Consider the following 16683-nt stretch of genomic DNA (forward strand, 5'->3'; position numbering starts at 1 on the left):
GTTAAACTTACCAAAATCAAAGGTCCTGGCTGAATGTTATATGACCGCCTTATCTAAAACATTGGTTTTTACGACATTGTTTACTACGACATACCACATTAAGCGACCACATTTGGTTAATGTTTTCGGAGAATTATATCTGTAGAACGACCGGCTCAGCTGTATTGTAAACAATTTGAATAGGTATACAGTTACCACATCTGGCACAGTATAATAGTTAATGGCTATTATCGTAAAAGTAAACAAAGTTTAGGGTCTTTTGTAATTCTTAGAAACAAAGCACATGCATGCCGTAGCCTCAAGGCCCGCTTCGTCATATCTCTTAAGTCAGTTTGTTACTTATCTTTACACAAGACGCACCAAAACATAATTGTTGAGTTAACTGTGAAAATTGTAACATGTCGCAAAAAAGAAAACAAATCAGTATCGAAGAAAAATCGCATATTATTTCAAAGCTAGAGAAAGGAATTCCAAACAAAGACCTGGCAAAAGAATATGATGTATCTCACTCGACAATTTCTACCATTTGGAAAGAAAGGGAGAAAATTCAAATCCTTTACGACAAGAATTTTTTGAAAATGAAACGAGCCAGAACAACGCGGCATACGAAGATTGAGGAAGCTTTGTTAAAGTGGTTTAAATATCAAAGGACAAATAATGTGCCAATAAATGGACCAATTCTTCAACAAAAAGCAAACGATTTTGCTCAACGTTTTGGTAAAGATTTTGTTTGCTCGTCTAGTTGGATTCAACGTTTCCGGGCTCGACATGGCATAGTCGGCGGGAAAATGAGTGGTGAAGCTGCCAGTGTGGATAAAGATGCAGTAGACGAATGGATTACGCAAAAGTGGCCTACATTATGCGAAGGCTACAGTCCAGAAGACATTTATAACGCAGACGAAACCGGACTTTTTTTACAATATGACACCAGACAGGAAAGAAATTCAAAATTCAAATTTAAAATTCAAATGAGAGAATTGTTCGGGAGGAAAAATGTCCAAGACGAGACTAACGATCATAGTTGCAGCAAATATGACAGGATCCTGTAAAAGGAAGCTTTTAGTTATTGGGAAATCTAAGAAACCAAGATGCTTTAAAAACATACGCTCACTGCCGGTAACGTATGAAAACAATGTGAAGTCATGGATGACATCGGAAATTTTTGAAAAATGGTTACGAAACTGGGAAGCTGAATTAAAAGCAAACAATAAGAAAGTTCTTCTTTTAGTTGATAATTGTCCTGCTCATCCGGCTGTTACTAATCTGAAGTGTATTAAACTCGTGTTCTTACCACCAAATGTTACATCTGTACTGCAACCTATGGACCAAGGTGTAATAAGATGTTTAAAATCTCATTATAGAAGACTGCAAGTGTTAAAGTTAATACAAACCATTGACAGTAATAATCAGAACAGCTTTACGGTTCTTGATGCCATCTTGATGATATCCGAAGCATGGGAAAAAGTTTCACAAAAAACTATAGCTAACTGCTTTGGGCATGCAGGTTTTAAAGATCTTACAAGTCTTATAACAAGAACCTCAGATGATGTGATTGACGACGATGAAGAGGACAATATTTCTTTGGCTCAATTAGCCCAAAATTTACGACCTGCTTTATCTACTACTGAAACAGACGAGTTCATTGATGTAGATCAGTCTATTGCATTTGTGCACCAGCTACGGAGGATGATATTGTACGTGAAGTTCAAGAGGAAAATGAACAGGAAGACTCGGAAGAACAATTTACAGTGCCAACTTTGATTGACGGTCTCAATGCTGTTAGTGTATTACGAAAAATTGTTCTTTTTAATGAAGAGTTCCACATGCAGGGAAATTGTGACGATACGCTGATTAAAATCCAACGTGAATTACAAAATGTTTCACTCACGACAGAAGTGTTTCAAACAAACTAAAATTACAGATTTTATGCATACAAAAATGATGGAGAAATGTATTGAAGTAAACAAAATGCAGCTTAATTTCCTACATGAATATACATATTATCTTTCCTATTAATACCTGTCACCGGTTGTTACAAGTATCGGTTTTTACGACTCAATATGAGTAGTCCCTTCGATGTCGTTATAACAGATTTTGACTGTACTTTGCTTTTAGATGTTGATAGAGATAGTCCATGTTGCATTAAATATTCAGCAAGATAATCAAGGGCATTATTTAAATGATTAGATGAATCTTGTATAGACTTGACAGAAGAATACAGGACAATGTCATCTGCATATTGCAATATCTGACAGAATGGTGTTATGGTACTATTGAGGTTGTGGGTATACAAATTATATAGAAGGGGCCTAAGGACTGAGCCTTGAGGTAAACCTTTCCAAACTGACTTAGGAGGGAGGTAAGAGAATGGACCTTTAATTGTGATGGTTCTCTCCATTAACATGTTACATGTGAAACGAGATAACTTCACGGGGATACTCAGCTGGTTGTGTTTACTCCTGAGTAGAGGAAGTGAAACGTTATCATATGCAGATTATATGTCAAGGAAAACTCCCAAAAGGTGTTCTTTTCTGAGAAGTGCTATTCTGATGTCAGTTGTAAGGTTACCTAGGCTATCTAGAGAACTCTTGCCCTTTCTGAAACCATACTGGGAGTTGGAAAGGAGATTATTGTTTTCAACAAACCACTCAAGTATGTGTTTAATCATGATTTCAGAAACTTTTGCAAGAGCAGAAGGGAGGGCAATTGGCCTATAGCTGGTGGCTTCAGATGGACTCTGATCAGGTTTAAGTAATGGAATGATTACCTGATTTTTCCAAGGTGGAGGGATGAAGCCGAGATCAAAAAGGTTATTGATTATGCCAAGATAATATTCCTTGGATGAAGTTGATGAATTTTTAATGAAAGAATAGGGATTCCATCTGCCCCAGGGGCAGAGCCCACTAGGCCATCCAGAGCAAGAAGAAGTTCAGAGAATGAGAAGGGGGACTCTAAACTGTGAGTTGAGGCAAGAGGGATTGGGGGGGATGGAAAATAGTCCATATTTGGGACTGAAGGGGGGACATCCTATCTGAAAAGGAATCAAGCCATACAGAAAGATCCACATTAAAATCACACACTTGATCACAAAATGAGCCTCTAAATTTTTTAATTTGTTTCCAGACAGTTGAGGATGGAGTGCTTGGTTTTAAATTCTGGCAAAAATTAATCCAACCTTGTGTTTTCTTTTTTCTAAATAAATGGGTAGCCTTGGCCGCCACTTTTTTATAATAAATAAAGTTTGACACGTACATGTTTCTATTGTAATTTAATTCAGCTAATTTCCTTTCTTTAGCAGCAGCAGTGCACTCAGAGTCCCACCAAGGAGTTGATTTCTTATTTAAAACAGATTTTTTTTAAAGGGAAGTTGTTGTCAGCACATGTAATCATGGCATTAGCTAGTTTATTATAATTATCTACTTCATTAAAATGGTTAGTAACTGGAAACTCAGCAATTTTTTTATCAAGACAAGAATATTTAGGCCAATTTGCTTCTTTTAATCTATATTTAAGAGATGGGGATAAATTTTGGGGTGGAATTACTTTGTCAGGGATAGAAATGATTATAGGAAAATGGTCACTACCATGGGAATTATGTAAAATGTTCCAAGAAAGGAGAGGAACAGACACGGAGAATATAAGGTGAGATCAACTGCACATTTGGGATTCTGAGAAGGTGAAACCCTTCGGGTTGGAGAGCCATCATTGATAATGCAGAGATTGATTTCATCAAATACATCCAACAGAGAAAGGGCAAAATAGTCAGTGTGACTTGAACCCCATGAAGGAAGATGAACATTAAAGTCTCCCATAATAATAATAGGAGGGGGAATAGAAGATAACAAAAGGAGAATATCTGCAATCATAGTTGATTGGGGATGAGGCACATAGATTGAGACTAAGGAGAAGTTCATTACCTTTGCTGCAACAATGTTTATAAGAGGATGGGGATTAGGAAGGATAATTGGGGGAAAGAGAAGGGTGCGTCTTATTAATAAGGCGCAACCCGCACCAACACTTTCTGCTCTATCATCCCTAAGGCACATATAGCCGGGGACCCTGAAGTGAGTTCCAGAGACCAGCCATATCTCAGAGATGGCAATGGCAGAAGGAAGATATTTATTAATTAGGTGTATAAGGCTGGGCTTTTTAGGACGTAGGCTTCTGGTGTTCCATTGAAGAATGGACACTGGGGCCATGAATTTTACTAATAGATAAGATTTGTGTTAGTTGATGGGCAACATTGGACGGTAGGCTAAGATTGTTCTTGGTTATCAAAGAGAGTAAGATTGACAGGAGGGCCTCCAAGAGGTTATCATCCTGTGATGATGAAGAAGAAGAAACTAGGTGGTTTAGGGCAGAGCCATTTGGGAAGGCTGAAGGTACATCAGCAATGATAGCTTGGTGAGCAGCTCGATCATAAGGTTTGGAACTTGGAGAAGAAAATACAGTTTTCTAATAGCTGACTGTGGGAGGAGTGGGTATCTGGCTCATGTGAGCTGAGGAGTAGTTATGGGATACAGAAGGGTTACGGAGAATTTCTGAGTATGGCCTCATCACCTTTGGGCAAAAATTAGAGGCCTCCTCGTAGGAAATGTTCTCTTGGGACATAAAGATTTTAATTGCTTTTTATCTGTTCAGGGCATTCCTTGTTTGTGGCAAACTGTTGTCCTGAACAGTTAATACAAATAGCATCCTTTTCAGTCGTGTTACATGAGCAACCAGCATGAGCTTGAGTACATTTGTAACATCTTGGGTTAGATCTGCATACAGTTTTGATGTGACCAAATCGGCAGCAGTTAAGGCATTGGATTGTAGGGAAAAGGTAGGTTCAACAGGGAGGGAATTATGGAAGAGGAATATTTTCTCAGGAAGCACTTGACCATGGAAAGTTATTACAATTGTTTGAGTAGGTAACCAAGTAACTTTACCTTCCTCAATAACCTTTCTGTTGATTCTGCAAGCCTTTAAAATCTTACCACAACCAGTGGGAAGACTGACAGACTCCACAAACTCGTTCATAGATAAGTCTACAGGAACACGGCGGACTATACCCATCTTGGTTATGTTAAAGTTTGGGATTGTTGCTGTATATTTGTTGGCAGATAATACAGGGTTATCTGAAAATTTGTTTGCATCACCAGACGATTTGAATGTAACAGCTATTTTATTCCTACCGATTTTTTTGATGCCGTCAGGGCAAATATTTGGAATTTTATGCCTATGCAGTAGTTGACCGAATTTGATGGGCTTTATAGTTTGGCCTGAGGTAGGGTCTTCCTCGATACGAGAAACATGGATAATAAATGGTCCTTTATCAAAATCCGTATATTGTTTACAACCAATAACTAAACTTGGGTCACAATATACATTCTGAATGGAGGCAGAAGCCAGATCCGTATCAGTTATAGTTTTTTTTGCAGCGTTTTCTTCTGAGCTGCTTGTATGTATACGCCGTTTTGACCCGGCGAGTGTGGGAATATCCGCAGGTTCCGGGGGAGAAATCTCCATCATTAAACGGTAAGTATAATGTAAAAGGGATGACTATGTAAATTGTTACAATAGGCTACGCCCATAAAAAATGATCACTGAATTTCCGAACTCGACTCACGCGTGGTAGCTATCTTCCCGACTGTCGTACTCAACGCCTTGTATCTACTAATAGTTTAACATCTGCTGATTTAATTGTAATCGAAAATCGTGATATTGATCTAACATGTTCATAGTGTCATCACCAACCATTTTGTTTTTTTTTAGATTTGATATTATAGTTTTTAAAGAAGACACACGGATCTTCAACCTTTTAACATGTTGTGTTAAAACTTTCACACGCGCACGTGATAGACTGAGAGATCTTTTGACTCGCTGCATCGATTTTTTTGAACACTTGGTAGTATTTTCATAGTGGTGATCATGTCTTATATTTGAACAAACTTCGGAGATAGGTCTGCATTGTATATTTTCATACTGGTCATCATGCTCAACTTTAACATGTACAACAGGAATGGTGTCAAGCCTTTCAAGTTTGATAGTGGTTGCCTCTGTAAATAGTGAAATAATATTTTAACCAGGAATCTTATCCCAACAAAAAATTTTTACAGGTTTAATATTTACCTCCAATTGCAGCAACATCTTGATGGTCATCAATGCTGCTTAATTTTCTTATTTTCAGTCCTACTTTCTCATATACACACGGTGTCGCAGTAATCACATCTTCAAGAATAGACGATGTGTTCATAGTTGCTTCTAAAAAAAAATTATATCTAGAATACATATTGAATCACTCAACCATGTAAAATTTTAAATTTGATAATTAGCACCAATTTTAGTGTCATCATGATGGACATCAATATTATAATTGGACCATTACAAATGTGCGAACTGAGTCATAAAACATTATGTCAAAGGGATGTGAGAATGCCGCACAACTCGTTGTCTATAAAGGGATATTAAAGGCCGGCAACGCTCTTGTGATTCCTCTGGTGTTGCAAGAGAATATGGGCGGCGGTGATCACTTAACACCAGGTGACCCGTACGCTCGTTTGTCCTCCTATTCCATAAAAAAAAAGGGATGCCCCTCGGACGCTGGTAGCTGATGACTAATGCAATAAGTTCAAATGTAGGTTCTATTCTATTCTTCCTACTATAGCTCCTGTGGAAGGTATACCACAAGTTTGCCAATGTCACGTTAAAGAAGATCACCAAGCTAAGAGTATTTGTTTGCTAATTTTAATGGTAGTGATCGGTGCTAAAGATTGAAACATGTTTTATTTTCTTATACCTGAAACAAATATACATGCTGTTAGGACTATAAAAGATATACACAAATATAATTACTTAAATTATTTAATACTAGCTGACCTGGCAAACATTGTTTTGCCATATAAATTATATAATATGTAAACCTTTATTGAGCTTCTACAAATCTATTACAAAATATTTCATTGAGATCGGTTGAATAGTTTAGGAGTTATTAGGGAACATACAAACATACATTCTCTTTTATATATATAGATAAGTACTTAGTGATATTTACAACTTAATCTTATTTATTTTAATATATTAACACAAAATATATACAAAAGGAGTGAAAACTAAGGAGAGGAGACATTTAAAGGAAGTTGGGCGGGGAAGTTCAGGAGGTATAAAATTGTACAAAGAACATTGCATTAAAGGGCAATTGAAGAATAAATGATCCACATTTCCCTCATCTAGACCACATTCACAAAGGGAATTGTTCCTAATTCTTAGTTGAACTAAAAGTACTGGAGTACAAGCATGATTGATGATGTTGATATCACTGACTTGTTGGGAATTTTAAATTTGGAGAACCAAGGTTTCTGAGGAATTACAGGTTGCAAATCTCCATACAATTTTCCTTTAAAGTTTTGGGAAACTTGCCATATGGAGGACCAACTCTCATGCATCTTGGGTTTCAGGATGGTGCGCAAGACATATATCCTTATACATGAAGCTATCGGGAATGTATTCAAAGAGGACTGGGTAAAATGTGTGAGGCATGCAGAGGAATTACAGGATCGCGATTTAGTCAAGGCCGTTTTAAGAGATCAGAGAATACAGCCTCTGATAATAAATTTACATGAAGATGACAGCCATTGCTGCTCAGACAATGACATAGATTATATATTAATATTTTAAGCTAATCTTTAATTCTGTTTAACATTTGTTATATGTAAATATAACTATATTAATTTAAGTTTTATAACATATAATATATTGTATGTTTTAAAAGCAGATTTTAAAAATACACCCTAAGAAATATTTTGCTTTATTTCGTTAACTTTCCTTAATTACCTGCTAATGACTATCAACAAATCCCTTTTTTGTTGCACACAACACTATCAGTGAGAGGGAGAGTTCCGTTATGCCAATAAGTGTGAGAGAGAGATCTGATAAAAATGATTAATGACTTCATTCGCATGTTTGTAATGGCCCAACTATACTAAATATTTGTTTGTCTCCAGATATAACCAATACACTTGGTGTAGAGGTGTCCATATTCCCAAATATAGATGTATTGCAATTTGTTGGGTCTGTAACAGCAAAAGTTTTATGAAGGAATAACAAATATGAAAATTTTATAAAAAAAATTAAGACCACCTTCAAAAAGAGTAAAATAAAATCTGTACACAATCAAGTGGGGCTACCAAACACTGACTGCTGTGCTTATATCATATATACGGTTGAATTAAGAGAAACCACCTTTTTTAAAGTCGGTTTAAAATGAATATTCATGGTGAAATATTAGAGAGTTATGGTAAGTATATGTTATGATTTTGCGTTTTACGAATTATGATGAAAAAGAAAGTTCAAAACAGCAATAAACAGGTTAAAAAGAGAAAAATATGTTAATCATAGTCACCAATTAAAATTGTAGGTAAACTTCCTTGTTGTAAAGAGGTACGACTAGCATGTCTCACAAAACAGTCTTCTGTAAAATGCTTACTACACAGATGATCATTAGGTTTAAGATGATAATTTTCCATTTTCATATTTTGTAGCCATAACTGCTGATCTGAACCAGTGGGAAACCTAAAACATTAAAAAAAAATTATAATAACAAATTACATCACAAGTAGAAAGAGTAATTCTATTCTACTATACCAATATATGGTATATATATAATATAAAGCGGAAAGGATTAACGGAAGGTATATATATATGTGTGTATATACTATATACACAATGTGTACATTTATCGACATAATTTTGTCGATAAGCAACTTTCACAACCCTATTACCATAAACATTTACAATAATATCGCAAATTATGTATTAAGAATACCCAAGGAATTCAAAGAGAAATATCTAGTAATAAAAACGTTACAACATGAAATAGACATAGTGTACAGACAGTAATATTTACAATAATATTTATTATTGTAGTGAAATTTACTTACTTATGGAAAGTTATTCCGTTTCCTTTTTGGTAGCGTATTTTACAACAAACGCATGCACGCATGATAAATATCACAAAATTAACCGGAAAATGCACAAAGTAAAGTGTTTTTCACGATTTACACAAATTTTCACAAAAGTAGTCAAAGACGCGTCCAAACAAAACAACACGGCGGCCATTTAGTATTTACACCACATGTGGCACATGACATTCTTAGTACCCAGGACGCTCGACGGGGGCGCTTTGAATCAGCACAATAAAGAGCTGTTATTTTGTGTAGAAGCAGTCCACCGTACTTGTACTAGGTCAGTTGCCTTGCTAAATTACCAGTAAACTATAGCACAGAATACTAAGAGATACTACGTATTTTAGCAAGGAATTCTAGAGTATTTTTTTTATTTATTTAATGGTACGGAATGAAAGTCGATCCGTACGCTCGTTTGTCCCCCTTTTCCATGAAAAAAGAAGCAATTTAATACATTCCTTACATATATGACGACCTGTATAGCCGAGTGGTTAGCGATCCTACCTACTAAGCTAGAGGTCCCGGGTTCGAATCCTGGTAGCTGCAAGCATTTATATGATGAATATGGATGTTTGTTTCCGAGTCATGGATGTTTAAATGTATTTATGTATGTTTATATGAATTTATGTATGTTTAAGTAAGTATATTATATTAATTAATATATCATTGTCTTGTAACCCATAGCACAGGCTATATATACTTAACTTGGGGCAAGATAATTTGTGTAAAAAGTGTGTCAAAGTGTGTCAATATATTATATAAACATATCCAAGCATTTACACATAATTTACAGATATTATAATGTAATCTATGTTTAAAAAGTTTAATGATGTCTGAGATTCTTTTCGCAATGGGCCTGCCTGATAATTTTAAGCTTCCAAGATCATGAACACAAGAATCTAGAAATCCTTCAAATTTGTCCCTATGTGCATAATTTAAAACTGTCTCTTCTCGAGCGCCAGCCGCCGTTTTACGGTGGACTGTTCTACCCCCAATAAGCGCCCGTCCACTGTTATACGGTGGTTACTTACTGGTTCCATATACCTAATGCTTAAATGAAACGCCAAAATAATATTTGTCTCTTTTCAATATTTACTGTATTGCAGTTTATGAAACGATTAGCAGATCGCACACGTATATTTTAGACAATTAATGTTATTAGAAACAAAAAGTCATTAAACTTATTGTAGCTGTACCTACAGCAAATAACATCAATTACTATGAATGTCTAATATCTAACCTATAACGTTATACCTTCGTAGAATTATAGATCACAGAACTATAAATCGTGCATATTAGCTGTAATAGCGTATGCAGAGAGATTCGTTCTTGAAAGAACATTTTATTTTATATACCGTAATATTATTATTATCCGATAAGAACCGTTTAATAATGCTGTACATCAAGTCATAGAATCACGCAGATCACCTCATCGAAGCACAAGCATCGTCACGTCAGTTATACTCACGTGATCAGTCATATGCCCCACGTTACACAACCTCACAGTGAGGCCGCCCGTAGGGAACAAAAAGTACATAGTTTCTATACATTCCACTTTAATCAATGAGGCACACCAGTGAGTGATCATTGAGACGCGTCGATCTACCATCGACGCGAGTTTACACAAGCGACGGCTGGCCGGCTTGCTTGCGATAGCAATAGTTTTAGAGCAAGATAGAACACGTTGTATATTTCTCAATTCAAATTTGAAATTTTGAATGAAACATTTAACTATTGGTCACAAACGTAAGCTTCGGTATTGGTGTGACATTTCTTAATTTTATAATAACAACTGTAATTGGTTAACTAGTTTTAAGGATTTTGTATATATATCGTGTATCTGAATTAAAATAATATAATCCTCATACTACTCAAGCAGTTGTTTTATTCATCCTCCAAAGCTCAGTCTCTAAATTATCATATTTTATTACTTAATCTTTATTAAATACTGATGAACATAGAAGTCGTGGAGACGGCTGAAAATATTTTTAGCACATTATTTTGGTATTACAATTAAAAAAAAACTAATATTGCCACTTGAACTGTATAAAATGTACTGTCGTAAAGTAAAAATAGGTAGTGTTTAAATTCTCTTTGGTTTGGCCTTCTTCTTCTTCTTCTTGATTTACTTAGAAAAAAAAAGTAACTTATTACAGTAAATTTTTGATAGGATCAGGAAAGGATAGAAAATAATATATAATGGAATACTTATACTACTTATTTACAGTTTAATATCATTTAATAGGATAAATCAGGAAAGAAGTTTATATACACAAGGTTTATATACATAAACGAAGTTTAAATACACAAGGTTATGCACACAAATCATTGTTATAAAAATCTGCCATATCTCTGCATGAAATAGCTTCGTTGGCAAGCTGGTCAGATCGTTCGTTTCCAAAAATGCCAGAGTGAGCGTGTACCCAGGAAAACACCACTTTATAGCCTTTTTCATTAACTGTCCCTAGCAGGTTTCGAATTTTTAAAATAACATGGTTAATCTGGGCAGACTTGAATGAAAACCTAGCTAAAGCTGGTAGCACACTCATACAGTCTGTAAATACACACATCAAAAAAGTCTAAGCAACATGCATGATATTACAAATTCACCATTTATGTTAATTAATTTCTAAGTCTTTATTCACTCAAAGTGCATAGGTATGTAAACTTTTTTGTAATTGATGACACACTGGCTGGTTATAAAAAAAATATCGATTATGTTTTGTTTTTCTTAAAATAAATTTAAGTGCGTTTTTATTGCTACGTTTATTCTTGATTTTATAATTTTACCAACCATTTAAATAAAGTTAGGGATAAAACTGAATCTTTACGTAATGGAGCGACGTCATTTGACGGCAAATGAAATGCAAAGAGCTGTTGGCATGTTGCAAGCAGGAAGTACTAAAATCTCAGGTATCTCGGCATTTTGACATTCATACGAGTGTTATTTGTCATCTTTGGAAGCGCTACAATAGTGCTAGGGAACCCGCTGCATTCAGGCCGTAAATGGAGTACAACCACTCGGCAAGACCGGTACATACAACTGACTGCAAGTTAGCCGCTCGGGAGATAAGTTTGTGGCTACAAAATTCATGTGGTGTTGATGAAAGTCCCCAAACTGTCCGAAATCGACTGCATGAGTACAGCCTACGAGCTCGATGTCCAGTTAGGTGCCCGATACGTCACGGGAATCGCACTCATCGAAATGAATTGTGTAGAGAACACAGAACATGGACCCAAGAACAATGGGATTAAATAATGACGAACCCACGACCTCCGGCGTTCCGTGCCGGTGCTCTAACCAACTGAGCCAACCGTTTGAGTGTCGTATCGTTATAAAATCTTGTATGCTTTGTTCAACTCTCAGGTTGTGGCTTCATCTATAGGATCTACTTTACAGTTGATAACCTGCTCAACCTCAATACCGGCACGGAACGCCGGAGGTCGTAGTTTTGAGTCCCGCATCGTTCATAAAATTTTGTTCTTAATTTTATTTGTGTATTAATCCTAGAAGTGAGGGTTATCACTTTAAAAACATAACAAATTGTTTACTGAACTAGTGTTTGCACATCGGTGAAAACAATAATATTCTTTTATTTTTTTGGGGTATGTTATACAGCGTTACTACCGTTCTTAAATATTGTGAATGAACTCGTTATAAGGCCCCATTTAACCTGCTGGTGGCTTTACGAGTAGTTTTGTAACAATATGTATAGAGAAAAACAATTCAATAGTAGCGATAAATTTAAGGAATATGTTAAGCAGTACTCAAACAGTTTGAAAACTGTTCTCTTAGCTAAATCTAAATTTCCAAGTTCGAAAATCCAAAATAGCACAAATACAATAAAAACTCCACTACCGATATTCCAGTCTCCACTACAAAGGAATTGAATTCCTCAATGACCACTGTTGCCACAATGAAGAAGATTGTACCTGAATGTAAAATTAATTTTAATTTTGTATTAAAGTTGTTATTTTTTTTATGGATTTTATGGTTCAGCCTTGTGTTGTTTTACTGGATTGCTTTATTTTTAAAATATGTATGTGTAAACTTTTGTGAAATTAGCATGTATTTGAAAATATTTTGAGGTTTTGGCTGATACCTTCATTGCCAATGCTAAAAAAAATATGATATGACGGATCCTCTTTGATGAAGGTCCTTGATTTGAATTTTGAGGTTATATTTCACGTGGTTATGAATATGACATATTATGCTAACAAAATACAAATGCAATGTTATTTAGTAATTTTATTATTTGCAAATAGTAATTAGTAAACTGAAAAGTAGTACAGACTCAGGCTTATTTCTAATTCCTTTAGCCTGAAGGAAAATGGTTATAAAAATAAATAACGATGTCAAAAGTACGTCTAAGAAGTATGTTCTCAATAGAAAAGCTGGCAGAAGTATTATAGAACGTCGGCCAATTTTTTCACCCGATGGCAAGTAGGTAATAATTATTACGATTAATCTCAGGAATAGAGAATCAACTTTAATGTACTAATCCTTTCTTTTTCAGATCCGTTCTGATAATAGTAGAAAATATAGTTCGTGTTTATAATCTACAAACAACTGATTGGTGCCGAAGTCTAGAAACTGAAACTCCAGTAAATAACATAATTGGTATCGTCTTCCTGGAAGATGAAGACTACAATCTTTACGGTTGTTCTGATAGTGGATATGTCACTGCTTGGACTTGGGAAAATGGAGTGGTTCTCAGAGAAACTGTAAGTATAATAACTTTAACTCCTTTCCTGTCCTCGAGCGCATGGAGTATTTTCCATAGAGCCGATTTAGCTGATCCACGAAATCCAATTCCAACTACACACACACAGCACATTCTGCAAACTTAAATAGCAGTGTCACCACCAGTATGTTCAGTAAGCCTCCACAATGCGGATTCCAATAAACTTTCTTCCAGAACGACCAAATAATGAAATGATTACTAATAATGAGTATGATTTATTTGACAATGGCAAAAATTAACACTGGATTGATTCTTGAGGATGATACCTGAAGTGCAAAGAGGAGTGAGTGCTTTCAGTGTGTCTTAACAGCCTGCTTATGAGCAACTTAGTGTTTATTTGATGTAACATCTTGATATTACATGCTCATTACTTGAAAATGAAAATGGCCACACAACATGTTAGTTTTAATTTTTCTGTTCTGGGAAACTCTGATCATGTGGTGTAAGATTAAGTACTTAGTCATTAACACTTAACATAGTCATCCCTTTTACATTATACTAACCGTTTAATAATGGAGATTTCTCCCCCGGAACCTCCGGACCCTCACTCGCCGGGTCAAAACGGTGTATACATACAAGCAGCTCAGAAGAAAACGCTGCAAAAAAACTATAACTGATACGGATCTGGCTTCGGCCTCCATTCAGAATGTATATTGTGACCCAAGTTTAGTTATTGGTTTTAAACAATATACGGATTTTGATAAAGGACCATCTATTATCCATGTTTCTCGTATCGAGGAAGACCCTTCCTCAGGCCAAACTATAAAGCCCATCAAATTCGGTCAACTACTGCATAGGCATAAAATTCCAAATATTTGCCCTGACGGCATAAAAAAAAATTGGTAGGAATATAATAGCTGTTACATTCAAATCGTCTGGTGATGCAAACAAATTTTTAGATAACCCTGTATTATCTGCCAATAAATATACAGCAACAATCCCAAACTTCAACATAACCAAGATGGGTATAGTCCGCCGGGTTCCTGTGGACTTATCTATGAACGAGTTTGTGGAGTCTGTCAGTCTTCCCACTGGTTGTGGTAAGATTTTAAAGGCTCGCAGATTCAACAGAAAGGTCATTGAGGAAGGTAAAGTTACTTGGTTACTCAAACAATTGTAATAACTTTCCATGGTCAAGTGCTTCCTGAGAAAATATTCCTCTTCCATAATTCCCTCCCTGTTGAAACCTACCTTTTCCCTACAATCCAATGCCTTAACTGCTGCCGATTTGGTCACATCAAAACTGTATGCAGATCTAACCCAAGATTTTACAAATGTACTCAAGCTCATGCTGGTAGCTTATGTGATACAACTGAAATGGATGCTATCTGTATGAACTGTTCAGGACTACACTTTGCCACAAACAAGGAATGCCCTGAACTGGGCAGACAAAAAACAATTAAAATTATTATGTCCCAAGAGAACATTTCCTATGAGGAGGCCTCAAATCATTGCCCAAAGGTGATGAGGCCATACTCAGAAATTCTCTGTAACCCCTCTGTATCCCATAACTACTCCTCAGCACACATGAGCCAGACACCCACTCCTTCTCCCACAGTATTTTTTTATTTATTTTTTTATTTTTATGGAATAGGAGGACAAACGAGCGTACGGGTCACCTGGTGTTAAGTGATCACCGCCGCCCACACTCTCCTGCAACACCAGAGGAATCACAAGAGCGTTGCCGGCCTTTAAGGAAGGTGTACGCGCTTTTCTTGAAGGTACCCATGTCGTATCGTCCCGGAAACACCGCACAAGGAAGCTCATTCCACAGCTTCGTGGTACGAGGAAGAAAGCTCCTTGAAAACCGCACTGTGGAGGACCGCCACACATCCAGATGGTGGGGATGATATCGTAACTTGTGGCGTGTCGTGCGAAGGTGAAATTCGGCGGCAGGAATCAGGTTGAACAGCTCTTCGAAACACTCCCCGTGATAAATGCGGTAGAAGACACACAATGAAGCGACGTCTCTACGCAACGCCAAGTGATCCAGCCGTTCACAGAGTACTGGGTCCCCGACAATTCGGGCTGCTCTGCGTTGCACGCGGTCAAATGGATCGAGCTGATACTGGGGTGCGCCAGACCAGAGATGACAGCAATACTCCATGTGTGGCCGGACCTGCGCTTTGTAGAGCGCTAGAATGTGGGCCGGCTTGAAGTATTGCCGTGCTCTATTTATGACGCCCAGTTTCTTTGAAGCCAGTTTGGCTTTGCCCTCCAGATGGCCACGGAATTGGCAATTGCTCGAGATTTCGAGACCCAGTATTCCGATACTAGGTGAGGCTTTAAGGGAAGTGGGGTTTTTTTAGTGGTAAACGCGCAAACTTGAGTCTTCTGGGGGTTAAATTGGACAAGGTTCAACTTACCCCATTCCGCGACCTTCTCGAGAGAGGACTCGATAGAAGACACAAGTTTCACCCGGCACTGGTCGACGTTTTCCTGAGAGAGACCTGCATGGCCCGTGTATACGGCATCACCAGTGCTGTCGTCTGCATAACAATGCATGTTGGCGGTGTCCAACATACTTACTTACATCCGTACTGCCGGTCGTTGATCAACTGGTGACCCTCAAGGTATACCAAGAGCTGGCGGTTAATTATGCTCTCCATAATTTTGGAGAGTAGGGAGGTAATAGCAATAGGCCTGTAGTTTGCCGGATCCGAACTGTCTCCTTTTTTTGGGATCGGATGGACAAGGGCTGACTTTCATGAATCAGGGACTACGCCTTTTGAATAAGAGTGCCGGAATAAACGCGTTAGCACCGGCGTCAACTCAGGGGCACACGTTCTAAGCACGATTGGAGAAATGCCATCCGGCCCGCTCGACTTCCTGACGTCCAACGAAAACAGAGCTCGCCTAACAGTTTTCTGTCGGAACTGTACTTCAGGCATGGAGCTCTGACACCGCGGGATGGTCGGCGGTGTTTTTCCGTTGTCGTCAAGAGTCGAGTTGGAGGAAAAAAGAGTGCACAGGAGATCGGCTTTCTCTTTTGC

The 16683-nt window shown here is 37.1% G+C and overlaps 1 protein-coding gene, 1 long non-coding RNA gene and 1 pseudogene across 3 annotated transcripts in view; 2 read left to right on the forward strand and 1 right to left on the reverse strand.

Moving 5' to 3' along the window:
* Positions 1-968: 968 nt before the first annotated feature.
* LOC126977358 (tigger transposable element-derived protein 4-like) lies at positions 969-1913 on the forward strand (annotated as a pseudogene).
* Positions 1914-5313: 3400 nt separating this feature from the next.
* Positions 5314-9087, reverse strand: LOC126977430 (uncharacterized). Of its 2 annotated transcripts, XR_007732201.1 has the most exons (5): positions 8922-9087; positions 8384-8553; positions 7816-8054; positions 6115-6246; positions 5314-6041 (listed from the first exon to the last, which is right to left on the reverse strand). It is a non-coding gene; the product is annotated as an uncharacterized LOC126977430 (long non-coding RNA). The 2 variants fall into 2 exon arrangements; XR_007732200.1 differs by lacking the exon at positions 7816-8054.
* Positions 9088-13123: 4036 nt separating this feature from the next.
* Positions 13124-16683, forward strand: part of LOC126977378 (WD repeat-containing protein 75) — a 30530-nt gene continuing 26970 nt past the window's right edge. The window contains exons 1-2 of the mRNA XM_050826142.1: positions 13124-13389; positions 13463-13670. Coding sequence (XP_050682099.1) covers positions 13277-13389; positions 13463-13670 — 321 coding nt within the window. The 5' untranslated portion in view covers positions 13124-13276. The remainder of the gene's footprint in view (positions 13390-13462; positions 13671-16683) is intronic.

Source organism: Leptidea sinapis, chromosome 45 (assembly GCF_905404315.1).
Source record: "Leptidea sinapis chromosome 45, ilLepSina1.1, whole genome shotgun sequence".
Classification (NCBI taxonomy): domain Eukaryota; kingdom Metazoa; phylum Arthropoda; class Insecta; order Lepidoptera; family Pieridae; genus Leptidea; species Leptidea sinapis.